Source organism: Lissotriton helveticus, chromosome 5_1 (genome assembly GCF_964261635.1).
Source record: "Lissotriton helveticus chromosome 5_1, aLisHel1.1, whole genome shotgun sequence".
In the NCBI taxonomy this organism is placed as follows: Eukaryota; Metazoa; Chordata; class Amphibia; order Caudata; family Salamandridae; genus Lissotriton; species Lissotriton helveticus.
The window spans coordinates 2002615369-2002642647 of NC_136065.1; the positions used below are offsets into that span (position 1 = coordinate 2002615369).

The 27279-nt window shown below is 50.2% G+C and overlaps 1 protein-coding gene across 1 annotated transcript in view; it reads left to right on the forward strand.

Annotated features, from left to right (window-relative positions):
* The window catches only part of LOC144756164 (E3 ubiquitin-protein ligase TRIM39-like), a 370969-nt gene that overhangs the window by 154069 nt on the left and 189621 nt on the right, over positions 1–27279 (forward strand). Inside the window, exon 4 of the mRNA XM_078645744.1 lies at positions 26041–26063. Coding sequence (XP_078501870.1) covers positions 26041–26063 — 23 coding nt within the window. The remainder of the gene's footprint in view (positions 1–26040; positions 26064–27279) is intronic.

Here is a 27279-nt window from a genome sequence, read left to right on the forward strand (position 1 = left end):
CCAGCACTGGGGTCTCAACTTAAAACAGGTAAGTAATTACGTTTCAGTATTTCGTATGGTTTTTAAAGAATATTTCAAGTTTTCAAAAGTAGACACTTGAAAAGAAATTTCATGGAAAAGCAGACAATGGATTCCTATGGAAAAAATACAGATTACTAGTAAACCCGGTAAGGATTACTTTTGCGATTCAGTACTGGGCTACAAGGTACAGTACTGGCTTCTCTCCTGATCACAGGTGAGTACTTCGGGGTCTTTTGCGGTCAGCCTTACCTGGGACACGCCACACGCCGCTGCTGGGGCCCACACGCTGCTTGTTCCCCCCGCCGACGTTGACATCCATCTACATGGCGGCCGGGGAACTACAGCTCCCAGCAGGCCGAGCGGGTCACTTCCTGGTCCTGCGCGCCCGGAGGCGCTGAAAAGGAGGAGGCTCCCACTGAGGAGCGGGGGGTCTTTTGCGGTCAGCCTTACCTGGGACACGCCACACGCCGCTGCTGGGGCTCACACGCTGCTTGTTCCCCCCGCCGCCGTTGACATCCATCTACACCGTCGCCGGGGAACTACAGCTCCCAGTAGGCCGAGCGGGTCACTTCCTGGTCCTGCGCGCCCGGAGGCGCTGAAAAGGAGGAGGCTCCCACTGAGGAGCGGGGGGTCTTTTGCGGTCAGCCTTACCTGGGACACGCCACACGCCGCTGCTGGGGCCCACACGCTGCTTGTTCCCCCCGCCGCTGTTGACATCCATCTACACGGTCGCCGGGGAACTACAGCTCCCAGCAGGCCGAGCGGGTCACTTCCTGGTCCTGCGCGGCCGGAGGCGCTGAAAAGGAGGAGGCTCCCACTGAGGAGCGGGGGGTCTTTTGCGGTCAGCCTTACCTGGGACACGCCACACGCCGCTGCTGGGGCCCACACGCTGCTTGTTCCCCCCGCCGCCGTTGACATCCATCTACACGGCCGCTGGGGAACTACAGCTCCCAGCAGGCCGAGTGGGTCACTTCCTGGTCCTGCGCGCCCGGAGGCGCTGAAAAGGAGGAGGCTCCCACAGAGGAGCGGGGGGTCTTTTGCGGTCAGCCTTACCTGGGACATGCCACACGCCGCTGCTGGGGCCCACACGCTGCTTGTTCCCCCCGCCGCCATTGACATCCATCTACACGGCCGCCGGGGAACTACAGCTACCAGCAGGCCGAGCGGGTCACTTCCTGGTCCTGCGCGCCCGGAGGCGCTGAAAAGGAGGAGGCTCCCACTGAGGAGCGGGGGGTCTTTTGCGGTCAGCCTTACCTGGGACACGCCACACGCCGCTGCTGGGGCCCACGCGCTGCTTGTTCCCCCCACCGCCGTTGACATCCATCTACACGGCCGCCGGGGAACTACAGCTCCCAGCAGGCCGAGCTGGTCACTTCCTGGTCCTGCGCGCCCGGAGGCGCTGAAAAGGAGGAGGCTCCCACTGAGGAGCGGGGGGTCTTTTGCGGTCAGCTTTACCTGGGATACGCCACACGCCGCTGCTGGGGCCCACGCGCTGCTTGTTCCCCCCGCCGCCGTTGACATCCATCTACACGGCCGCCGGGGAACTACAGCTCCCAGCAGGCCGAGCGGGTCACTTCCTGGTCCTGCGCGCCCGGAGGCGCTGAAAAGGAGATGGCTCCCACTGAGGAGCGGGGGGTCTTTTGCGGTCAGCCTTACCTGGGACACGCCACACGCCGCTGCTGGGGCCCACACGCTGCTTGTTCCCCCCGCCGCCGTTGACATCCATCTACACGGCCGCCGGGGAACTACAGCTCCCAGCAGGCCGAGCGGGTCACTTCCTGGTACTGCGCGCCCGGAGGCGCTGAAAAGGAGATGGCTCCCACTGAGGAGCGGGGGGTCTTTTGCGGTCAGCCTTACCTGGGACACGCCACACGCCGCTGCTGGGGCCCACACGCTGCTTGTTCCCCCCGCCGCCGTTGACATCCATCTACACGGCCGCCGGGGAACTACAGCTCCCAGCAGGCCGAGCGGGTCACTTCCTGGTACTGCGCGCCCGGAGGCGCTGAAAAGGAGGAGGCTCCCTCCGGGACGCGCGCGGGACGCGCAGGGATAAGCCCGGGCAAAGGGCGGGCCCTCTACGGCCCTCAGAGGCCAGAAGAGGACGGGACGGGCCACCCCACTTGACTTTTGTATTGGAGGAGGTATAGAGACGCTTCTTACGTACTTATTGACTTACATTGCACTGTGTATTGCCGCTCTTCGGCGTTTTTGATTACAAATTATGTCCATTTGGGAGGAGCTCAATGCCTTGTGTGGCACTAAGTATGTACCGGATGCATCACTCCCCCCTATTATGGGCAATAATTCCGATACTTTAAATGGCACTCCGCTGGACCTATATCTACCTTCAAATAAAGACCAAATTCAACCCAATGTACTGCCCCAGGGTCTTAACATGAAATGGAAGCATGATTGGGAAAATGTCAATGATAACCAACCTAAAATTCAAAATTTGTGCACCAGCCTTACATCACCCCTCCCTAACCCAATCACATCAATAGAGGATATGCTTGCAGATAAAATAGATGACCCGGTATCGTCCCCTCAATCGTCTTTATTGGCCCAGTTCGAGCAACTGTTATTATCTGTCATATCACCTTTGGTTATAAAAATTACTGATTTGGGGGAAATGCTGACTAGTATTGAGGAAATGATTAAAAAGAATTCTCCATTAACCAATAAAACTGCAATACCCATTTTCCCTAATCCTCCTATCACCTCCGAAAAGCTTAAGCCCGTTATGTGTAAGAATGGTGAAACTCCATTACTGTCTATAAATATACCTACCTTAACAGGCCCTAAAGTAACATTAAAACCTGTGCTAGCAACTCACACAGTGGCAAGAGCCGCTTTGGTAAGAATGCCACGTATTAATTTACCTCCCGAAGCTGCCCCTTATGTGTCAGTCCTCTCTGGGGTCCCTGCACTTAGCCAGGGAAAACATGAATCACACCAAGACCTGCTTAACAAGGTTATTTTTTGGCTATAGAATAATAGACCTTTGCCACCTGATTTCGATGGTGGAATCCTGAGTGTTAGGAGGGTGGGGTGGCTAGGTACGTTGCCCAAAGACACTGCTGGGGACCTGGTGCTAATCAAATTTAAGAACAGGAATATCGTCCCCTACCTACGATTTTGCCAGCCCAAGGAAGGAGATGGTCCCATTTGTATTTGGGACTTGCATGATTTTTACCCGAGCTTCCTACACATTCCGCTACAAAGATCACCGGCAATGAAATACAACTCCTGGGGAAAGGGATCTTGTGCTCCTAGCGCCACTAACCTTCTAGGGATATATGACGGTACCACGCGTACTTTTAAAACGCGTACCGGTACAACGCTACTTTTACCACGCAAGTCGTTACAACGACTTGCGTGGAGGGGCGCTGGATAGTAAATTTTTTTATTTACTATTCCAACTCCAGTCCCCGTGGACTCTAGGGAAAGGAGTTGGATAGTAAATTAATATATTTACTATCCTGGAGTGCCCCCCAGCGCAAGTCGTTGTATCGACTTGCGTGGTAAAAATAGCGTGGTAACGGTACCGCGTTGTAAAAAATGCGTGGTTACCGTTGTATACCACCTTCTAGCCTCTAATAGCTTTGAACCTTTGTTTAAAAAATGTATTTTTTAAGAACCAACTATAAAGAGGCCATTCAAAAGTTCTAGCTTAACTGACACGGCAGTATGTAACTAATATGTAACTAGCAGGTAAATTCCTGTCTCATTTGATATTGAAATGTTTCTACATTGATTAGCTGATTCGTCATATTTATCTAATTTTGTCTTCTAATAGCTGATATTAATTTTGTAATGTTATGTTATGGTATCTATTTATGTATTGTTGTTGCTTTTATAATTTTTAAACTAAAATCGAATAAAGCTAATCTGAATGAATGAATGAGTACTTCGGAATTCGGGTGATTTTATATGAATATTTTTAGTTTCCAAAACTTCACACTTAGAAGATTTTTCGAGTCAAACCGGTCAATGTTAGCCAGTGGCAGGTAAGCGAATTACTGGTTTCCAGGTGAGTACTCGACTGGTGATGTTTGGATTCTGGGCATAGACTCAGGGGTTCTCCAGGGCCAGGTAGGTACAGTTGGATCACCCTCAGCGGCAGAGGGGCGGCCGGGTGCAGAGGTAGTTAGGCCCAATGTTATCCAAAGAGGGGCAGGGGGCCTCCGGTTGGTGGCTGCTGGCTAGCAGGCCACGTGGCTGTGGGAGCTGGGCTCCTGGTCACTTGCTCAGGGCAAATGGGGAAGTAGGATAGGGCAAAGGTTGCACGGCCAGCGGCACTCGGGCGGCTGGGTGCAGGGTGCTTTTGAGCCGTCGGGCGCTCAATGTTATTCAATAGGAAAGGTAAAAAATGAACAAAGGCTGCAGGCTCGAGAACGGAGACTCTTCACGGGTGACCACCACTTCGAGAGGTAAGTTGGGATCTTGGAACACAGGTAGGTACCCCAAAGGGAGGCACAGGGGGCTGCAGGTCGCCGGGTGCAGAGGTGTCTTTGGGTGTCAGAAAAGCTTACCCTCAGCTGGTTGCGGTTGGGGGGCCCTGGTTCTGAGTCTGCAGGCGTTGTCTAGTTCGTCGAGGAGGGTCTTTGGGCACTGGACTTCAGGTCCCAGTCGCCGGGGGAACGTCCTCCTGGTCTTGGATCACTCTGGTGCGGGTGCAGAGTGGGCTGGTCCGGAGCTTCCTGGCTGGCACCAGGGGTGTTTTTGCAGCAGAGCCTCTGCTGATGGGAGTCCCAATCTTTGATAGGGTCAAGGCAGGCAGGGCCTCTGGGTGTCCCAAGGTTGCTGTCCGCAGGAGTCGCCGGGATTAGACAGGAGCAGGTTCTAGGATCGACAGGCCAGTAGGGCTGGGGCCAAGTCAGTTGGGTCGTCCTGTTGTTAGCAGCTGCACAGCGGATCTTCTTCTTCTTGATCTTCTTTCTTCTTTTCTTATCGAGATCTGCGGAAGGAAGGTTCAGGGAGCCCCTAAATACTGAATTTAGGGGCGTTACACGTAGGGCAAAGGCAGGGACCAATAGGTCCCTGTCCTGGGGTGGGTACACCCTCTAGCCTGCTCCTCTCCTGTGGGAGGGGGCAGGAGCCTAGCTGTGATTTGGCAGGGCTCCCCCTCTTCGGGTCGTGCTTCACCTCGTCTCCCCCACCTGAGGGGTGGGGTTGGCACAGGCTGGCACACCCCCCTTCCTGACGTAGTTTTTCCCGCCAGTCTTCCCGCCAGAGTGGGGGTCAGGACTGGTGAGGGCCAGTTGCTGGGTACAGCAAATGGTCTGGAGAAGCTCACAGAGGCGGCAGGCCTTTGAAGCTTCCCCCTGCCCGTCCTGGGGGAGGAGACCTAGCACCTCGCCCATGATGTGCATTGTTGCAGGCCCAGGAGAGCGGGGGGCTCTCCACCCAGGGACCCAGCAACATATCTGCTGTATGTGTGGCAGCTTAGGCAGCCTCTCAGTCCAGACATGGATTGTGGTTAGGTTTCAGGGGGCATCTCTAAGATGCCCTCTGTGGTGCATTTTTCATTAAATCCCACACTGGCATCAGTGTGAATTTAATGTGCTGAGAAGTTTAATACCAAACTTGTCAGTCTTCAGTGTAGCCATTATGGTGTTGTGGAGTTCGTAACGTCGAACTCCCAGCGCCATATACTCTTAATGGCATCACTGATCTTACAGTGCCCAGGAATGGCCCTGGGTACTGTAGGGGCACAGGGCTCATGCACCTGTGCCCATACCACTGGCATAGGGCACCCAGCTAGAGGGGTGACTGATGTATGCCAGGGCGGTGGGTTTGTGGGCATGGCACACAGGGATGTGTGCCATGTCAACTCTTTGTGTAGTTCTGTATTTAGACACTCAGCCTGCAAAGGCAGTGTGTGGGTGCCAGGGAACAGGGCCCCTAAGGGTGGCATAATAAGTGCTGCAGCCCTTAGGGGTCTTCTCTGGTCACCATGCCCTGGGTACCTAGGGTACAATTTACTAGGAACTGACAGGTGGCTAGAGATGCCAATTGGGTTTTAGGTTCAATACAGTTTTAGGGAAGGAACACAAGCCCTGGGTACCTGGTTGGCAGGAGCAGTGAGAAAAAAGTGGGGGCATACCAATGCAAGAAAGAGGGCACTTTCTCACAGGGTCTTCATCAGGACAGTGTGAAAGCACCTGTAAATAATTTAATACTCTGTATTAGAATTGTGTCCTAATGGCAAGGTGTGAATGCTCATAATAACAGATATAAATTACCCAATCTGGCAACAGCATGAAGAATCAAGCTGTGAAGTCCAGTTGAGTGGGCTCCATAAAGCTCCTATGTCAGAGGAGACAAACATTAGCGTACAAACTAATTGATCAAAATGAGACAACGAATGCCTATCCAGGAGGGAAACATTTACTTACTAAATTACGGGAAGAGGTACGGTCATGAGTACACGTTCGGCTATCCGTGGTATGACAGTGGGTCTGCAGATCCCACGCAGTCAAAAGGCAATCCTAACAAGCAAAGTAGAGAACAGAAGTATGGTATGGGCGATCCATCTGACACAAATGTAAATGTCATGGTACTTATAGAGCGCACTGTCACCAGACGGTCACCTTGCGGTGTCGCCTATTCGGCTTCCTGGCGCTGACACTCATACCGCTGTGGAACCCCTCCTGGCTTTCCCTGTGAAGCGTCAACTCCTGGGGAATACGTAGTGAAACTAGTAATTGGTGTTCAGAATCTAAAGGCATGTTGTCGATCAGATTAATGACTTGCATGGTGTCACGTAGATATGCCTTGGTCGATTCCGCTAGCGGTTTGAGAAAAAAATCAATGTATTTGCATACCGGTTCAAGGAAGGAGCCACACTCCGAGATGATGGCCCATCCTGGAGGATGCTGCAAGTTCATATGCACCTTCGGTAGTGTGTAAATCGTTGGGAGCTGTGGTTGTTTGGTGTTAAGGTACTCAAATTCTTGGTTCGACAGAACCTGCTTTCTTGCCTCTTTCAGTGATATTCATGATCAATTCCCTAATCTCCTTAGTCGCATCCGCATTCAGTGTGGCGTAGCTTATATCATCGTGGAGTTGTGAGTAGATCTCAGTTTTGTAGTCTGGAGTATTCTGGACTACGTTTGCTCCGCCCTTATCTGCTGGCTTGATCACTATCATCTTGTTGTTCTTAAGTGTAACCAGGGCTTCACGCTCTCCCTTGGTAACATTGTGCTTGGTGTAATGCTTGGTAGAGCACATTTGTAAGATGTCGCGAAGTACCACACTCTCAAAGGCCAGGATTTTGTGTGACATCATATGAGCTGGGAGCATAAAAGTGGATGGTAATCCTAATCCGGTATGTGATGTAGAAGATATCGGTTGGGAGTGTTTTAAATAGTGTCTCAACCTAACCTTACGGAAGAATCTGTGTATTTCCATTTTATGTTGAAACTATTAGGATACGTAGTAGGCACGAAGGAAAGTTCCTTTGCTAAGAACCCTGGTTTCATTTTCAGACAACACGTTTGATGACAGGTTATTAATAGGACTTCTCACACCCCTTACCATCTGTAGGTCCGTCGGCGGGTCTGGATCTCCTCGTGGTTCTCCAGGGGAAATCTCACTTGTTTCTGGTTCTGTCCCTGTTGGCGCCCTGTGTCCCAGTTCTGTTGGTTCTGGCCTCGTTGTGTGGCTCTGTTCCAATTGTAGCCTCTGCCTCTTGTGGTCTCCATTGGGTATCCTCTAAATAAAGGAGGGGGTCCCTGTGGCGGTTGATACCAGCTATCTTGGTATTGATATCCTCTGCTGGTGCCTGCTTGTTCTCCCTTGCTGCCGGCGCTATTGGAACCTGGTGATTCAGAGAAGGTGGTGTAGCATCTATTGTCTCTGTATCCTCCTCTGCTAGTTGAAAAAGTGGCCTTATGTGTCCTGTTTAAAGCAGTCTTCCTGAGGTAAAGATTAGTGATCTTCTTGTCATAAAAACGTATATACTTGGCCAATTTATCCAATGTTTTTGCTTGGGTGTTTGTGTCAGTGTTTCACGGTCTTTTCCAATATCTCTAAAGCCTCCTTTGCGTTGGTTAATGCAAGTGCTACTCACAGAGTCAAAGTGTCTTTTTGATGACACAATGGATTTTAAAGACATACATGGTTGCATGCAGGAGAGAAATATGACTCTTTACATATGATTTGCTGAGTATATAAGAGTTTGATTTGTGCGAAATTATTTTGTAGGTGTTTTGGGTTTATTTTCTTTTGTTACCCATGTCCTGAGGAGACCCGAATTGGTGGGCAGAAACGTGTCGACCAGAAGAAGAGGAGAAGTCCAATGGATTAAAAAATGCTATATAATAATGTATAAAGACACACAACATATAGACTGAGTGGAGAAAAATTCCCCTCACACTTGTGTGTGAACGACTACCTCCCCTCGGATTGCCCATATATTTGTATTGTGTTGCAACGGGTTAGAATAGATGGGTAGTAAGGGATTATAATTATTTTTGTAATATGGAGTTTCTTATGTTTTTGTGTAATGTTTTTGGTTGTGTCATATAAAACATATAAAATGAGTGATATTAAAAAATGATGTGAAAAAAAGTGTGGAAAGTTCGGTGAGTGGTTGAATTGTTAAAAGCAATTTCCCAGGGACTAGGTTCCCACTTGAAGGAAATAATATATTTTTTCCAACCCTGTATTGTTTTCATTTGTTCCCCACACATCCTTTTGTGTTTTTGTTCCTGTGAGTCTTAGGTAAGTCACGTCACTGAGTGAGACAGTGAGTGCCAGCGAGCCAAGTTTTAATCAAAGTTTGCTTTTAAATGCTGAGCATGATCAATTGGTTGCTGGTCACTGTTACTGCAAGTTCAGCCCTGGCTCACTGAGGCTGCAAACCACAGAACTTCCTTGTGCAGCAGAATGGAAAAGTTGAAAACACTTTTCGTGCACAATGGCAGGAAAAAGCATATAAGAGGGAGTCCGTGTTGTAGTGCATTGTTGTTCTCGGGGGGAGGTATTAGAATTCGCTCTAAAACTGAAAGAAGTATTCCAAGAAAAAAATGGTTATACCGTTCTAAGCCCAACACGCATAAACACCCACATATGCTGCAAACTATGGGGCTTATTTACAAGCCCCTTGCCCCACGTTTGCGTAATTTTTAACATGGGAAAAGTGATGTACGAGTGGTGCAGGGGGCTTGTAAATAAGCCCCTATGTTTTTCTCTAGTTAGGAGTGCCGTTAGATTATAGGTCAGGGTTTGGTCTATGCCTTCCAAGGACATTGTTAGTCAATGGACTGGTCCCTGATTTCAGCCTTCAATTCTGTTTTCACCTTTAAACCAAACTGCTGAAAAAAAGAATAGTAAAAATGGAACCAGTGTAAAGGGAAGGTATGCCTATTTTTTTGGTCTAGCTGCATCCTCAGGGAACACTTACTGCCATCACGGACTTTGGGATTACGCTGGACATCACAACGAGTAATACTGAGCCCGCCTTTGCACAATACCCAAAGAAAGAACTTTATAATATGAAAAATTGATTGCTGTTTCTTCCAGGGGGGATGGGGAGTAGTGGTCGACTGAAGAGGGCCACAGGTCTGTGCTGAGGAGGCGATGCAGCTGACAGGCCGTGCCTTACCTTGTAGTTAGAGGTCTTTGCAAAGTAATACTCTAGGTAGGGGTGGCAAACACGTATTATGGGTCAGTCAGTGCACCTGCAGGAGGCTGTGGTTTCATAGGACAACTGAGGCATGTGGTACGTGGAGAGTCCCTCTCATGCTAGAGGCACTGCGGTTGAGCTCTGCCACTGGAAGAGGGCTCTTACGGTGGTGTAGCTCTAGTAGCGTGCGGGAACAGTAAGTATAAGTAGTCCAAGACACCGTAGTGGACATTCCAGGAAGGGGAGAGTCTCTTTGCTTCGAGAAAGTTTCACTCATAGTCATTGAAATGTCACTCCTAATTACACTGAAATTATGAAAATGTCACACATCGCAATCTCATACCTTAGCAGCTATGCTTATGGACTGATATTTGTTGGGACCTGCAGATCCTGCCTGCACATGCACTTTTACATAAAGTCTTGCCATTAAGTTGGCACCACTGAGGTCAGAATGACCTAAGCTGTGCGGATTAGAATAGGTGTGATGTTTCTTAATGTTCGAGGCATGTGGGCTGCTGAATTCATATCTATAGCATAGATCGCCGCCTATTGTTGGGTCCGGATGATTGCACATTGTTGTCCTGGAAGAGTCTTCGAAGTATCACGAGATAGGTGGCTCCTCCCCTGGACTACAGTGCGCATGGGCATCGACTCCATCCCCAGATTGTTTTTTTCCGCCATTGGGTTCGGATGCATATTTGATCACTCAAGATCAGAATCGATAGAAACTTTCCTTAGGCCCGAAGGCCTTTCCTATAGCGTCAGTATTGTTTTGCGTTCGGTGCCCAGCTCTGTTCCGGCTCAGTTCCCGAGTCGGACATCCTGAGGAGTCGCGTGGCTCTTCGGAGCTCGAGGCCCAGTCAACGCAGCCAGACTTTCGACGACACATCATGGAACGGAGCCCGTTCAAGAAATGTCCCGTGTGCGGATATAAGTATCCCCACATCGACGTCCACCCGGTGTGCAACAAGTGCCTCTCGCCGGATCACGATGAAGCCAACTGTATGGCTTGTTCCCGTTTTCGATCCAAGAAGACGATTCGACTTCGGCGAGTGGCGCGCCAGGAGGCCCGGCAGACGTCCCCGGCACCGGTGGACATTTTCGAAGGGGAAGAAGCGGACGAGCAAGAAGTTCGAGAGCCGCTTTCTACTCCAACGGACGAGATCGACTACAACTACGACGCAGACGTCGAAGTGCTCGATGCAGAAGAAGTCGTCGACGAGGTAGGAGACGACAATGAGGCCTATGGGGCCACGGAAGATAGCGCAGGTGAAGAGCTATGCCCCGATCGAACAATCACTCAGGCTCAGGTCGAGGGATCGCCACATGGCCTTACCCAAGACCTTACAACTGGATCCACGGTCTCGCCTACGGGCCCGGCTACGGACACTTCTGCGGAGCCGCCATTGGTCAAATCGAAACCGAAAGTGAAAGCTTTGGTCTCGACGAAACCGAAAGTGATAGAGAGGCCATCGAAACAGAAGACGTCTGTTGCTCTAGTCGCCTCCTCGTCTTCCGACATGTCGGGGCAGCCGAAGCCGAAGAAGGTTATCGATCCGGTGAAGTCGCTCAAGGGCGTCGACCCGAAGTCGCTCAAGGGCGTCGAGCCCAAACCGCTCAAGGGCGTCGAGCCGAAGACTGGGGCACCGAAACCAATTGTCAAGGCCGCCGACCCGAAACCGTCGGCGCCGAAGGCCGTCGTCACGGACGGAGGACACGGCGATCCAAAAGCGGCAGTTCCTGCCCGTCGGCCGGAGAAGGCCACAAGTTCTGAGCTCGAGTCTGCACATGCTGGTAGACTGAGAACGCCTGTCGGGTCGACGAAACCGCCCGCCTCCTTCACGAAGCAGGTGTCGGACTCATTGCAACGCATCAGGAACAAGGCTTCCGCGGTCGATCTGCAGGATTCTTCCACCTCAAAGCCCGCTGCCAAGACGCAAAAATCCTCGGCGCAAATCCAGTTCACGCTGCCTCCGAAGGTGGCGCCGAAGGCGTTCGCACCCAGGACGGTCGACGACGCGCCCATGAAGGTGTCCAAGGGGTCGAAGCCTCCACAGCCAGTTGCGAGCTCGAAGCATCGACAACGCCTAATGGAGGAGCAGTCTGAACAATTTATCGACGCCGACACCGGTAAACTTTCACTCTACAAGAGAAAGATCACGCCGGCACAGCCTATGGAGTCCTACACAATTCCCTTGAAACGCAAAAGGCCTTCTACGGATTCCCTAGTTCTGGTCGAGACGATTAATCCGCGGCTTCGGACCATTGCTCCATCCTCACCCACTTATTCAGATGTGGAGGCTGGGGAGGGGGATGATGAGGAATACAACTTCCCTGCCAACACTGATCCTGAGGATCACCAGGACTCATGGGCAGGTGCAGGGGACCCTGAGGATCCGCACACTGCCCAGGACACTCAAGTGTACAATGTCAAAACCTCCCCTACTGAGGAGTTCGAGGCATGTGGGCTGCTAAATTCATATCTTAGCATTAGATCGCCGCCTAGTGTTGGGCTCGGATGATTGCACATTGTTGTCCTGGAAGAGTCTTCGAAGTATCCTGAGATAGGTGGCTCCTCCCCTGGACTACAGTGCGCATGGGCATCGGCTCCATCCCCAGATTGTTTTTTTCCGCCATTGGGTTCGGATGTGGTCTCGACGTCTTACTGTCGGAACCAAGAAAAACTAACTTTTAGCGGCCAAAAGGCCTCGATTTTCTTGCGTCGGTATTGTCTGCGCACGGTCTCGAGTCTTCCGTCTCTTGGAGCCGGAATAAGCGGAGTTTTCTTCGCTCTCGGAACTTTGAGGCCTTCTCATCGCGACACGACTGCAAACCTTTTCGGACATGGAGCGGAGCCCGTTTAAGTACTGCCCGCTCTGTGGGTCCAAGTACCCACACATCGATCTACACCCCGTGTGTAACAAATGCCTTTCGCCTGACCACGACGACGGCAAGTGCAAGTTGTGTGCACAGTTCCGCTCGAAGAAGACTCTCAAGCTTCGGCGCGCGATGCGCATGGAAGCTAAACAAGCGGCCCCGGATCCGGAGAACATCTTCGGCGACCAAGACGAAGAGGACCAGGGTCATCATCTCCAAATCTCCCCACCCGAGACGGAGGTCGAGGCGGATCCGGGAGACGACGACGGAGTCGCGGGTCAAGGCCTTGAATACGTCGACGAGGTAGGAGACGACGATGAGATTTATGGGGCCGCGGCGGATAGCTCAGGGGACGAGCTCTGCCCCGAAGGTTACGAGGACACCGACCGGGACACGGGATCGCCTGTCGGCCTTACCCAAGACCCGTTGCCGCAAGCCACAGCCCCGCCTTCGGGCCCGGCCACGGACTTACTTGCTGGGCAGACTGTTTCGAAACCGAAACCGAAACCATCGGGATCGACGACACCTAAAATGGCCGACCCGAAAACGAAACCGAAAGTTAAGGACTCGAGTGTCCCTAAGATGGCTACCGTGCCGGTGAAAACGACGGTGCCCGCTACCCCATCGACTCCGTCGACCTCCGGTCCGCAGAAGTCGAAGAAGTCCGTCGATTCCGATGCTGCGAAATCGAAACCGACGCCAGAGGAGGGGTCCTCCAAGAAAGATGGTCGGCACGGGACAGCGGCTACGACGCCGTCAAAACCCGCCAAAGTCGGCTCCAAGGAGGCTACGCAGGCACACGGAAAGAAGTCTGTGCCCCGAACGCAGGAATCGGAGGCGGTAAAGACAGGATCCGCGCCCAAAACGCACAAGGCCCACAAGGACGTCGGATCCGAGGGGAAAATCAGACCATCCTCGTCAGCGCCGACACAAACTGTGAGTGTGCCGTCCCCCATAGCCGAATCACTGAAAAGAATCAGGGAGAAGGCCTTTGCCCCGTCGGCTCCGATACCATCAACGCAGCCGCGAAAAGACACTCCAGAGAAGCCGTCTGGGAAACTTCTCTTTATTTTGCCGCCGAAGGAGGCGCCAAAAGCATTTTCAACCAAATCGGCACCGAAACAGGTGATTTCTTCACCGACTGGCCCACTTCCACGTCAGGTACTCGAATCCGAGGACGATTCGGAGCATTTCATCGACGCTGACACAGGCAAACTGACCCTCTATAAGAGGAAAATCACTTCGGAGCCAGTGGACCCCTATGTCATCCCACTAAAGAAGAAGAGGGTGCCCCTTGACGCCTCAGGCCTCACGGAACCAATCCAGCCTCCTCCGAGACGGAGCCCTACTCCCTCCCCAGAACACTCTGCGGGTGAGGGGTATGATGAGGACGAGCAGTACAATTTCCCAATCAATGAACCTGATGTGCAACCGGATTCATATGATGACACTGGTGACCAGAACACCCAAGGTGCGGGGCAGGACCCGCAGCCTTTTAATGCACGGGCATCCCCGACTGAGGATTCAGCAGGTTTTCATGCACTACTCGAAAGGGCGGCAGCCAATCACGATGTGGACATGCATGCCGACCCTGTTGAGGAAGACTTCCTTTTCGACACTTTTTCAGTCTCTGAAAGGACAGTAAAGACACTGCCTATGCTTAAAGGAGTCCTCAAGCATGCTGGGGACATATTTAAGGAGCCTACGAGAGCGAGAGTGGTCAACCCTCGCATTGAAAAAAAGTACAGACCTGCACCTGCAGACCCCGCATACATTCGGGGACAATTGCCACTGGACTCTCTTGTGGTCGCCAATGCCAGGAAACGTGCCAACTCCCAGACTACGGGTGAAGCTCCTCCCCCGGATAAGGAATCCAAAGTGCTAGAGGCAGGGGGCAAAAGAGTAGCTGCGCAGGCATCAAACTTTTGGCGCATCGCCAATACACAGGCGCTCTTGGCGCGTTACGATAGGGCGCACTACGACACCCTAGAACAGATTGTACAACACCTGCCTCCACAGTTCCAAGAGGGCACCAAACTGCTTATTGAGGAAGGAAAGCTAATCTCAAACGCGGCCATCAAGTGTGCACTTGACGCTGCGGACACAGCTGCTAGAGCTATCAACACTAGCGTTATGCTGAGACGACAAGCGTGGCTCCGCATCTCAGGGTTTAAACCGGATATTCAGACAACAATTCTTAATCAGCCAGTCAATCCTGATAGTCTGTTTGGTCCGGATGTTGACACCACCCTAGAGAAAATAAAGAAAGACACAGAAACTGCTAAGTCGATGGGGGCCCTACAGTCACAACAGTTTCGTGGCAGCAATTTTCGTCGCTCAGGTGCACGTGGAGTCACCAGAGGACAAATGGGTCAACAATCCCAGTTCTCAAAAGGTGGGGCACAATCCTCGTTCACTAAACAGAACAAGGGAGGTTACAGGAATAACAGCAACAGAGGTCGCGGCAGAGGAAACAACAGCTCCCGCACCTCTACTCCAAGCAAACAGTGACTCTCTGTCACTGCCCCCCGACCACCTAACACCTGTCGGGGGGAGACTGCAGCAGTTCCTGCCCGTCTGGAGAAACATCACCACAGACAGGTGGGTGCGACAACTAGTCCAGTATGGTTATTGCCTAGAGTTGAAGTCCACTCCACCCAACATCCCGCCAAGGCAACGGCCTATGTCCGCAGAGCACTTGCTCTTATTGCAGCAGGAAGTAGTGGTGATGCTGCAAAAGGGAGCAATCGAGCACGTGCCGGTGGGGGAGGAAGGCACGGGGGTATATTCCCTGTACTTCCTTATTCCAAAGAAGGACGGATCTCTCAGGCCCATTCTAGATCTACGTCCCCTCAACCTGTACATACTATCAGAACATTTCCACATGCTTACACTGCAACAGATTCTTCCCTTGCTAAACCAGGGAGACTTCTTAGCAACCTTAGATCTCAAGGATGCTTATTTCCACATTCCACTACACCCGTCACACAGGAAATACCTCAGGTTCACTATTCAAGGCAGGCACTACCAGTTCAAAGTCCTACCCTTCGGAGTCACAACAGCCCCGAGGGTGTTCACCAAGTGTCTGGCGACAGTAGCGGCGCACCTCAGGAGGCAGAACATCCATGTCTACCCCTACCTAGACGACTGGCTCGTGCAAGCCAAGTCAGAGCAACAGTGCGCCGCAGACATGTCGACTACAATTCACCTTCTTCACGATCTGGGTTTCTCCCTGAACTACCCAAAATCGCATCTTCAGCCGGCGCATGTCCGGCAGTTCCTAGGTGCAACGATCAACACCCTGACGGCCATGGCTCAGCCAAACCAAGTCAGGATAGACAGCATGCAGGCTCTGATCCAAAAGTTCAGGCCACAACACTCGCTTCCAGCGAGAGTGTTCATGCAGTTGATAGGCATGATGGCCTCCTGCATCTTCATAGTCCCTCACGCACGGCTACATATGCGCCCGCTCCAGGAGTGCTTAGCGAATCAGTGGACACAGGCTCGTGGACAATTGACAGACCTAGTGTTGGTTACCAGTCGGGCATTCGACTCTCTGCATTGGTGGACTCCACACAACCTTTGCAAGGGCCGACTGTTCCAAGAGCCCGTGCCGCAGATTGTCCTGACAACGGACGCATCTCTCCAGGGATGGGGAGCTCATGTGCTCACTTACACAGTGCAGGGACTATGGACGACGCAGCAACAAAAGATGCACATCAACTATCTGGAACTGATGGCAATCTTCATGGCGCTCAAGTCCTTCATTGTACATCTGTGCAACAAAGTCGTGCTAGTCCGGACGGACAACATGACCGCGATGTACTACATTCAAAAGCAGGGAGGCACCCACTCGCCACAGCTGTCTCATCTGGCTCAGAGCATGTGGAAGTGGGCCATTCAGAGGAACATTTTCCTCATGGCAGAACACCTCCCAGGAAAGGACAATCAGATGGCGGATCTGCTCAGCAGATACAGCCATCAAATGCACGAGTGGGAGATACACCCATCTGTTCTCCACCCGTACTTCCAGCAGTGGGGTCATCCGGAGATAGACCTGTTTGCCACAAAAGAGAACGCAAAATGCCAACTCTTTGCCGCCAGGTTCCCTCACCCACAGTCGCAGGGGAATGCGATATGGATGAACTGGTCAGGCAAATTTGCGTACGCTTTTCCGCCAGCCCCTCTAATACCGCTGGTCGCAAGAAAGCTAAGGCAGCACAAGATGACTCTCATCCTGGTTGCTCCAACGTGGGCGCGCCAGGCTTGGTACACCACGTTCCTCGAACTCTCAGTGGTGCCGCATCAAAGACTGCGCCTCACGCCCAGTCTTTTGACGCAGAACCATGGAGACATTCAGCATCCAGATCCACAACAGCTCAACCTGGCGATCTGGCTCCTGAAGTCCTAGAGTTTGGATACCTTAACCTACCTCCGGAGTGCATGCACATCATCAAGGAGGCGAGGAAACCAACTACTAGAGCATGCTATGCTGCAAAGTGGAAGCGTTTTGTCATTTACTGTACAGCCAATGACATCAACCCGCTAGATGCATCTATCCCCAACATCATCTGCTATCTGTTGCATCTTTACAAGTGCAATCTAGCGTACACTTCCATTCGGATACATCTATCCGCCATAGCGGCTTATCTCCAGAACAGGCAGCACCTCTCTGTCTTCAGGGTGCCTGCCATTAAAGCCTTCCTTGAAGGTCTGAAACGAGTCATTCCCCCAAGAACACCGCCAGCTCCGGTGTGGAACCTCAATGTCGTTCTCACCAGACTAATGGGACCGCCATTTGAGCCACTGCACTCGTGCGAACTCCAGTTCCTTACGTGGAAAGTAGCTTTCCTTGTAGCTATTACGTCTCTGAGGCGTGTCAGTGAGCTGCAGGCGCTCACAATCCAAGAGCCATTCATTCAAATCCATCCAAATAGGGTAGTGCTACGCACTAACCCCAAATTCCTTCCGAAGGTGGTGTCACAGTTTCATCTAAACCAAACTATTGACTTACCAGCATTCTTTCAAAACCCGCAAACGGTGGCGGAAAGAATGCTCCATACCTTAGATGTACGGAGGGCGTTGATGTACTACATAGACAGAACACAACCCTTTAGAAAAACAAAACAACTCTTTGTTGCCTTCGCACCACAACACAAAGGCAACCCGATTTCCAAAGCAGGGATAGCCAGATGGATTGTTAAATGCATCCAGATATGTTATCAAAAAGCCAAGCGCACTTTAACAATACCCCCCAGAGCGCACTCCACACGCAAACTGGGGGCATCCATGGCTTTCCTAGGGAACATTCCTTTAGAGGATATTTGCAGAGCAGCCACGTGGGTTACACCACACACCTTTACTAAACACTACTGTGTTGATGTGCATTCCAAGCAGCAAGCTGCTGTAGGACAGGCGGTTCTGAAGACACTTTTTCAGGTTTCTGCAGCTGGCACGGGCAACCGCCGCTGATGGAGGGACTGCTATGTATTCTATGCTAAGATATGAATTTAGCAGCCCACATGCCTCGAACTGAATATGCTACTTACCAGTATGCATCTGTTCTTGGCATGTAGGGCTGCTAACATTCATATCGCCCGCCCTCCTCCCCGGTGCCTGTCGCAGCTGCAGATATACTATTGTATTTATTCATTAGCATGGACATCCTTTACACTTTTCACTCCATCTTCTGCCACAATGGCGAAAAACAATCTGGGGATGGAGCTGATGCCCATGCGCACTGTAGTCCAGGGGAGGAGCCACCTATCTCAGGATACTTCGAAGACTCTTCCAGGACAACAATGTGCAATCATCCGAGCCCAACACTAGGCGGCGATCTAATGCTAAGATATGAATGTTAGCAGCCCTACATGCCAAGAACAGATGCATACTGGTAAGTAGCATATTCATTCTGCGGCATTTAATGCTCTCATTGAGAGGGCGGCTAAAAACCACGACGTCCAGCTGCATGCTGACCCTGTTGATGTGGACTTCCTGTTTGATACCGTTTCCACCTCTGAAAAGACTGTCAAGATTCTGCCAATGCTGAAGGGGGTTCTGAAACATGCTGCAGACATTTTTAAGGAACCCACACGTGCCAGGGTTATAAACCCCAGGATTGAGAAGGAGTATAAGCCGGCACCTGGCGACCCTACCTACATCAAGGGCCAGTTGCCGTTGGACTCTTTGGTTGTTTCTAATGCCCGGAAGAGGGCAAATTCTCAAACCACTGGTGATGCTCCCCCCCCTGACAAGGAATCGAAAGTGCTAGAAGCATCAGGGAAGAGGGTGGCAGCTCAAGCGGCCAATATCTGGCGTATTTCAAACACTCAGGCACTCTTGGCCAGATATGACAGGGCACACTATGATACACTTGAGACCCTGTTACAACACTTGCCCGATGAGTATAAAGAGGCAGCGGAGATGCTCATTCAAGAAGGGAATGCTTCTATTAAATGTGCACTGGACGCAGCAGACACCGCGGCCAGGGACATTAACACAAGTGTGATGCTGCGGCGTCAGGCCTGGCTCAGAATCTTCGGGTTCAAACCAGAGATACAAACCACCATACTCAATCAGCCTGTAAACCCTGATCACTTATTTGGACCTGAGGTGGATACCACCCTGGAAAAAATAAAGAAAGACACAGAGACTGCAAAGTCCATGGGGGCTCTCCAGTCCCAACAGTTCAGGGGTAGTACTTTTCGTCGCTCAGGCAATAGAGGTGTTTCCAGAGGCCAGATGTCCCAGCAAACACAGTACACTAAAGGTGGGGCGCAGACCTCTTACAACAAGCAGAGTAGGGGCGGCTATCGTGGCAACAGCACCAAGGGCAGAGGTCGTGGAAACAACAACTCCCGATCCTCTACCACCAACAAACAGTGACGCCTTGTCACTGCCCCCCGACCATACAACAACTGTCGGGGGGAAACTCCAGCAGTTCCTGCCAGTCTGGAAATCCATCACCACAGACGTGTGGGTCAGAAAACTTATCCAGTACGGTTATTGTCTGAAGTTAAGGTCCACTCCACCCAACATCCCACCAAGGCACCGTCCTATGTCAACAGAGCATTTGCACTTATTGCAGCAAGAGGCGCTCGTCATGCTGCAAAAAGGGGCAATAGAGCTCGTGCCGGTGGAAGACAGAGGCTCGGGAGTGTACTCCTTGTACTTCCTGATCCCGAAAAAGGACGGGTCCCTCAGACCCATACTGGATCTCAGGCCCCTCAACCAATACATTCTCTCAGAACACTTTCACATGCTCACGCTGCAGCAGGTTCTTCCGTTGCTCAATCAGGGAGACTTCCTCGCAACATTAGATCTCAAGGATGCATATTTTCACATTCCACTACATCCATCACACAGAAAATACCTCAGATTCACCATTCAGAATCAGCATTATCAATTCAAGGTCCTCCCCTTCGGAGTGACCACGGCGCCCAGGGTGTTCACGAAATGCCTGGCGACAGTGGCTGCGCACCTCAGGAGACAAAACGTTCACGTCTACCCTTATCTGGACGACTGGCTTGTCCAAGCAAAGTCAGCCCAGCAGTGCGCCGCCAACATGTCCCACACCATTCACCTTCTTCACAATCTGGGATTCTCACTGAATTATCCAAAGTCGCACCTTCAGCCAGCCCATGTGCGGCAGTATCTGGGCGCGACGATAAATACTCTGGCAGCCACGGCTCAGCCAAATTCTGTGAGGATCGACAGCATTCAGTCGCTGATCCAGAAGTTCAGGCCGCAACACTCGCTTCCGGCACGAGTGTTCATGCAGTTGATAGGCATGATGGCCTCCTGCATTTTCATAGTCCCGCACGCGAGACTACATATGCGTCCGCTTCAAGAGTGCTTGGCGCACCAGTGGACGCAGGCTCATGGGCAGTTGAAAGACCTAGTGTTGGTAACCAGTCGGGCATACAACTCTCTGCATTGGTGGAATCCACACAACCTTTGCAAGGGCCGACCGTTCCAGGAGTCTGTGCCACAGATTATCCTGACGACAGACGCATCTCTCCAGGGATGGGGAGCTCATGTACTCCACTACACAGTGCAGGGACTATGGACAACGCAGCAACAGAAGATGCACATCAACTACCTCAGAACTAGAACTGATGGCAATCTTCATGGCAATGAAGGCATTCAAGGTACATCTGTGCAACAAAGTTGTGTTGATCCGGACGGACAACATGACAGCCATGTACTATATTCAAAAGCAGGGAGGTACACACTCTCCACAGTTGTCTCATCTGGCTCAGAGCATGTGGAAGTGGGCCATTCAGAGGAACATCTTCCTCATGGCGGAACACCTCCCGGGCAAGGACAATCAGATGGCGGATCTGCTCAGCAGGTACAGCCACCAGATGCACGAGTGGGAGATACATCCATCGGTACTCCGCCCGTACTTACAGCAGTGGGGTCATCCAGAGATAGACCTATTCACCACAAGGGAAAACGTAAAATGCCAACGCTTTGCCGCCAGGTTCCCTCACCCACAGTCGCAGGGCAATGCGATATGGATGAACTGGTCAGGCAGATTTGCGTACGCTTTTCCCCCAGTACCTCTCATACCGCTGGTGGCACGAAAGCTAAAGCAACACTCGATGACACTCATCCTGGTTGCTCCAACGTTGGCACGCCAACCATGGTACACCACGTTTCTAGAACTCTCCGTGGTACCGCATCAAAGGCTGCACCTCACACCCAGACTTTTGACGCAGAGCCATGGCGACATTCAGCACCCAGATCCGCAACAGCTCAACCTGGCGATCTGGCTCCTGAGGTCTTAGAATTTGGCTACCTTAACTTACCTCCCGACTGCATGGATATCATACGGGAGGCAAGAAAGCCCACCACCAGAGCATGCTATGCAGCAAAATGGAAGCGGTTTGTCATTTACTGTGCAGAACACAACATCTACCCGCTAGATGCATCTACTCACAATATAATTTGTTATTTGATACATCTTTACAAATGCAATCTAGCATATGCTTCCATTCGGATACACTTATCCGCCATATCGGCTTATCTCCAGAACAGGCAGCATCTCTCAGTTTTCAGAGTGCCTGCCATTAAAGCCTTTCTAGAAGGACTGAAACGGGTCATTCCTCCCAGAACCCCACCAGCTCCTGTATGGAACCTTAATGTGGTCCTCACCAGACTGATGGGCCCACCTTTTGAGCCTCTACATTCATGCGAGATTCAGTTCTTAACATGGAAAGTGGCTTTTCTAATTGCCATAACCTCACTGCGACGTGTTAGTGCGCTCCAGGCGCTCACTGTACAAGAGCCATCCATACAGATTCACTCGAACAGGGTGGTGCTGCGCACTAACCCTAAATTTCTTCCTAAGGTGGTTTCACAGTTCCATGTCAATCAGACTATTGAACTGCCTGTGTTCTTTCAGAACCCTGAGACAGTGGCTGAAAGAATGCTCCACACTCTTGACGTCAAACGATCTTTGATGTACTACATCGATAGGACCAAAGATTTTAGGAAGACGAAACAACTCTTTGTTGCCTTTTCTGCCCAACACAAAGGCAACCCCATTTCCAAAGCAGGTATAGCCAGGTGGATCGTTAAGTGTATTCAAATTTGCTATCACAAGGCTAAGCGCACTTTAACGGTCCCTCCCAGAGCCCACTCCACCCGCAAGTTGGGGGCCTCCATGGCTTTCCTTGGTAATATCCCTTTGGAAGACATTTGTAGAGCAGCCACATGGTCTACCCCACACACATTTACTAAACACTACTGTGTAGATGTGCACTCAAAACAGCAAGCAGCTGTAGGGCAGTCTGTTCTAAAAACACTTTTTCAAACATCTGCAGCTGGCACAGGCGGCCGGCGATAATGGAGGGACTGCTATATATTCTATGCTATAGATATGAATTCAGCAGCCCACATGCCTCGAACTAAATATGCTACTTACAAGTATGCATCTGTTCTTGGCATGTAGGGCTGCTGACATTCATATCGCCCGCCCTCCTCCCCGGCGCCTGTAGCGGCTGCAGAATTTACACTTACTCTTAGCATGGCCATCGCTCACACTGCTACACTCCATCTTCGCCACAATGGCTAAAAACAATCTGGGGATGGAGTCGATGCCCATGCGCACTGTAGTCCAGGGGATGAGCCACCTGTCTTGTGATACTTCGAAGACTCTTCCAGGACAACAATGTGCAATCATCCGGACCCAACACTAGGCGGCGATCTATGCTATAGATATGAATGTCAGCAGCCCTACATGCCAAGAACAGATGCATACTGGTAAGTAGCATATTCATTCCTCACAGGATCGAAAATTTGAAACTGTATTTTTCATTTTTGGAAATGCCAAGTAGATCTAATGCACTCCAGGGGAACTGTGTTACGCAGAGTAACGGGTAACATGTATTTCCAGTATTCCCAGTGCAATAGATCTGGAGAAAATTGAACATTCTAGAGAGGTCCGAGTTTCTTCAAGGTGTCAGAGGGTGTCTGGATCAAATGTTTAGCCCACAGAGAGCCCTGTGAGGTTTCTGATGGAAGAGAGAAGAGATGTGTCTGGCCTGGAGCAAAGTAGGGAATCACAGCTGTTGAGAGCTTGGCACCAGCAATAACTGTGAGATCATAGGCCCTTTATAGCTACATCATTCAGGTAGAGCATCACAGATAAGGAAGTTACTTCTCAGCACATTTTCTTTTGGGAGTAAATTGAAGCAGAGAAGTTGTGGGACAAGCAGAATCTCATACGCCACTGAGCCACCAGCTGCCTAGTTCATAGAGACTAGACATTCAATCCTGTCCGGTCACTTGTGTCCAGTGGCCTTAAAAGTTAACCCCTTCCTGTTACGGGTTGCCAGTAAGGGATTTTAATTGCACATGAAGGCATGTGCACACATTTTTCTAACTAAGGAAGTATATATTGTTCTCTCCCTCACATTCTAGCGATTACATTCTCTGCCCCTCAAGTGTCTGTTGCTGAGAATGCAAACCCTTCGATTAATCAATCAATCAATCAATCAATCAGAGTACTTGTAAAGCACGCTATTTACCCGTGAGGGTCTCAAGGCGCTATGGGGAGGGGGGTGCTGCTACTGCTCGAAGAGCCAGGTCTTGAGGAGTCTTCTGAAGGCGAGTAGGTCTTGGGTCTGCCGTATGTGGAGAGGGAGGGTATTCCAGGTCTTGGCGGCGAGGTAGGAGAAGGATCTGCCGCCGGAGGTCGTTCGTTGGATGCGGGGGACAGCGGCGAGGGCGAGGCCAGCTGAGCTTTGTGTGCGTGGGGCAGGAGCTTGAAGGTGATCCTCTTGTCGACGGGGAGCCAGTGTAGGTCTCTCAGGTGGGTGGTGATGTGGCTGCGTCGAGGGACGTTGACGTTCAGCCGAGCGGAGGCGTTTTGGATGCTTTGTAGTCATCATAGGTGTTCGGCTGGGATTCCTGCGTAGAGTGCGTTGCCGTAGTCCAGTCTTGTGCTGATGAGGGCCTGTGTCACAGTTCTTCTTGTTTCGGTCGGGATCCACTTGTAGATCCTGCGGAGCATGTGGAGGGTGTTGTAGCAGGAGGAGGAGACGGCGTTGACCTGCTTAGACATGGAGAGGGAGGAGTCGAGGATGAATCCTAGGTTGCGTGCATGGTCACTGGGTGTTGGTGCTGTTCCCAGTGTGGTCGGCCACCACGAGTCATCCCAGGCTGAGGGGGTGGGTCTGAGGATGAGGACCTCCGTCTTGTCCGAGTTCAGCTTCAGATGGCTGCTCCTCATCCAGTCGGGGACGGCCTTCATTCCCTCGTAGAGGTTGGTTTTGGCGGTGTGTGGGTCCTTGGTGAGAGAGAGGATAAGCTGGGTGTCGTCGGCGTAGGAGATGATGTTGAGGTTGTGATGGCGGGCCACTTGTGCGAGGGGGGCCATATAGACGTTGAACAGCGTCGAGCTGAAAGATGAGCCCTGGGGGACGCCGCAGATGTCGGTGGCTTTGGATCGGAAGAGTGGGAGGCGGACGCTCTGGGTTCTGCCGGAGAGGAAGGACGTGGTCCAGTCAAGGGCCTTCTATGGATTCCGGCTTCTAGGAGGCGTGTCTTTAGAGTGCGATGGCAGACCGTGTCAAAGGCGGCTGACAGGTCCAGGAGGATGAGGGCTGATGTTTCACCGTTGTCTAGTTGGCGCCTGATGTCGTCTGTGGCGGCGATGAGGGCTGTCTCGGTGCTGTGGTTTTGTCTGAATCCGGACTGGGACGGGTCCAAGATGTTGTTGTCTTCCAGGTGGCGGGCCAATTGCATGTTGACTATTTTCTCGATGACCTTTGCCGGGAATGGGAGCAGGGAGATGGGCCGGAAGTTCTTGAGGTCAATGCGGTCCGCCTTGGCCTTCTTGAGGAGGGCGTTGATTTCGGCGTGCTTCCAGCTTTCTGGGAATGTCGCTGTTTCAAAGGAGATGTTGATGACCTTCCGTAGTTGGGGTGCGATGGCTGCGTCTGCTTTGTTGAATACGTGGTGTGGGCACGGGTCTGACAAAGATCCTGAGTGGATGTGAGAAGGTAGGTTTCTACCTAAGAGTTAGTAGTGTAAGGTGATATGTTATGTTCTATTGTGTTCTTTCGTGCTAAATTACTGAGATGTCATTGATTTTATTTACATAGAGTATCTCAATTCACCTGTATTGCATTACTGTCAAAGGTTTATTTACCCTTTCATTCCCACCCTGAATGTTCTTTCTGGGACTATAGCCTATGACATTTAATGGTATAGTCTGGTGGTTTACCCCACTGACCAGTGTGGCACAAACATTGAGTAGTTCGGTTGCAGGACAGTCTTGAATTTCCACAGGTTATTACCACAAAGGCACTGACCACTCCTACTGCAGGATCGTGAGTGGGGTCACATGCAACGGCATTGAAGGGCTTAGATACCTCATGCATTTATGTCCGAAATCCATGCCCGCTCCTGTGCCCAGAGAAAGAGGGGCCCTGCCCCTTACTGACTCCAAGGGTCCTGAAAACGCGGAGAAACGGATTACACATTATTTGGAATTTACGTCACCTCCACATAATCATCTGCTCTTTATGTGTGTGGTCTAATCTTATCTTCAGGAAGGATTGTACTTTGCTAATATTGTAGAGCTCTATTGGATTGAATGCATTAATGAGTTAATCAAGTACATCTGTGCTTGATGCTTTATCTGCGAAGGTCAGTATTAGAAATGTGTGTTCATTATTAACATAGTTCTTTATTTTTGTATATAGTTACTTGTTATTAGTTGTCCAGTCAAGAAAATATTTTTCCGCTGCATTTCTGCCATATAAAAGAATAAATATACAAATACAATTCACAATAAAAGCATACGTTAAAATTTTAAAAAAAGAGTTAGTCTCTTATGATCAGTACAATAGAACAAACCCAATCAAACAGTAGTGTATCATATAAAAATGTTATGTAATTACTGCACTTGTGAATAACTTTTTTTAAATGTTAATTTAACTGTGAATGTTATTGTAAACTCTATTGACATGTGTTGATCTGTTTGTTTCATTCCCTAGGATGCGAAGACCGTTTTGAGCAGGTACAATTATCTTCTTTGATTAGCTCACCATATCAAAAAATTAAAGCGGAGTCATTAAAATGAATTGTATCACACTGCAGTCTTCTTTATGTATTTTTGCCCCTCGTGTGTGCCCATTTTTCAGTAGTTCACCATCTTCTCATTAAGTGCGAAGAACAAAGCGATCATGCTTACTTGGAAACAGACGGGAGATGTAGGATGATATGTTATATATATATATATATATATATGTATATATGTGTATATATATATATATATATATATATATATATATATATATATATATATATATATATATATATATATATATATATATATATATATATATATATATATATATATATATATATATATATACATACAACACACTGGGTCCTTCCGGGTACCTCCTTCCGTGGTCAGGTGGCGCGGCAAGTCGGCAAACCCAAAGCCGAGTAATTTTTAAACGAATTCCAAGTTGCAGATAAGCAAAACCGTGCACTCAAGGATAATCCGTCAGAAAATGTTATTTTCCGGATAACGCTACGCGTTTCGACACCCCCCGGTGTCTTGATCACACGATACCTCTCCCTTCTTCCCAGCATGTTAAATACACATCTCGGGTCATAAGCAGTAAACATAAATGAGGAACGTAGCAAGTAGACTAATGCATGAAACCAGTCGGCCATCTTAAACTGGTAATCGCTACTTAGTATTTTGACAATTTTTCAATGAAGTGTACATGGAAATGCAACATACTACATTAAATAATGTTAAAAAAAAATATGTAAACACATTGTACACAATCTAGGTTGGTCGACAGACAAACCGGTGCCGGTAAAAATTATATATATATATACCATGTCACCTAACAAGCGTGGAACAACATCTTCCACATTGAAACAAATTATAGAAGCGGTCTAGTGTCCAAAATTTTCATAATGTCGACTCACAAAATTATTTTGCTCCCAAAAATTCAATGGTTGCTGCTGAACCATGCAGTATTCTAAAGACCTGCAGACTAAGACTTCCTGGCTTTGGGAAATTAAATAACATTAAAATGGTTTCTAACCCTAATTTTTACAGTGCCTAGAAACAGTAGAAGTGTTGTATGTATGTATGTATGTAACGCATACTTCTACAGCGCAGACTGTCACCCAGAGGGTATCCTGGCATATGATGTGCTATATAATGACACGTTATTAACAGTAATATTAGTCAGTTTTCTCAAATTTAA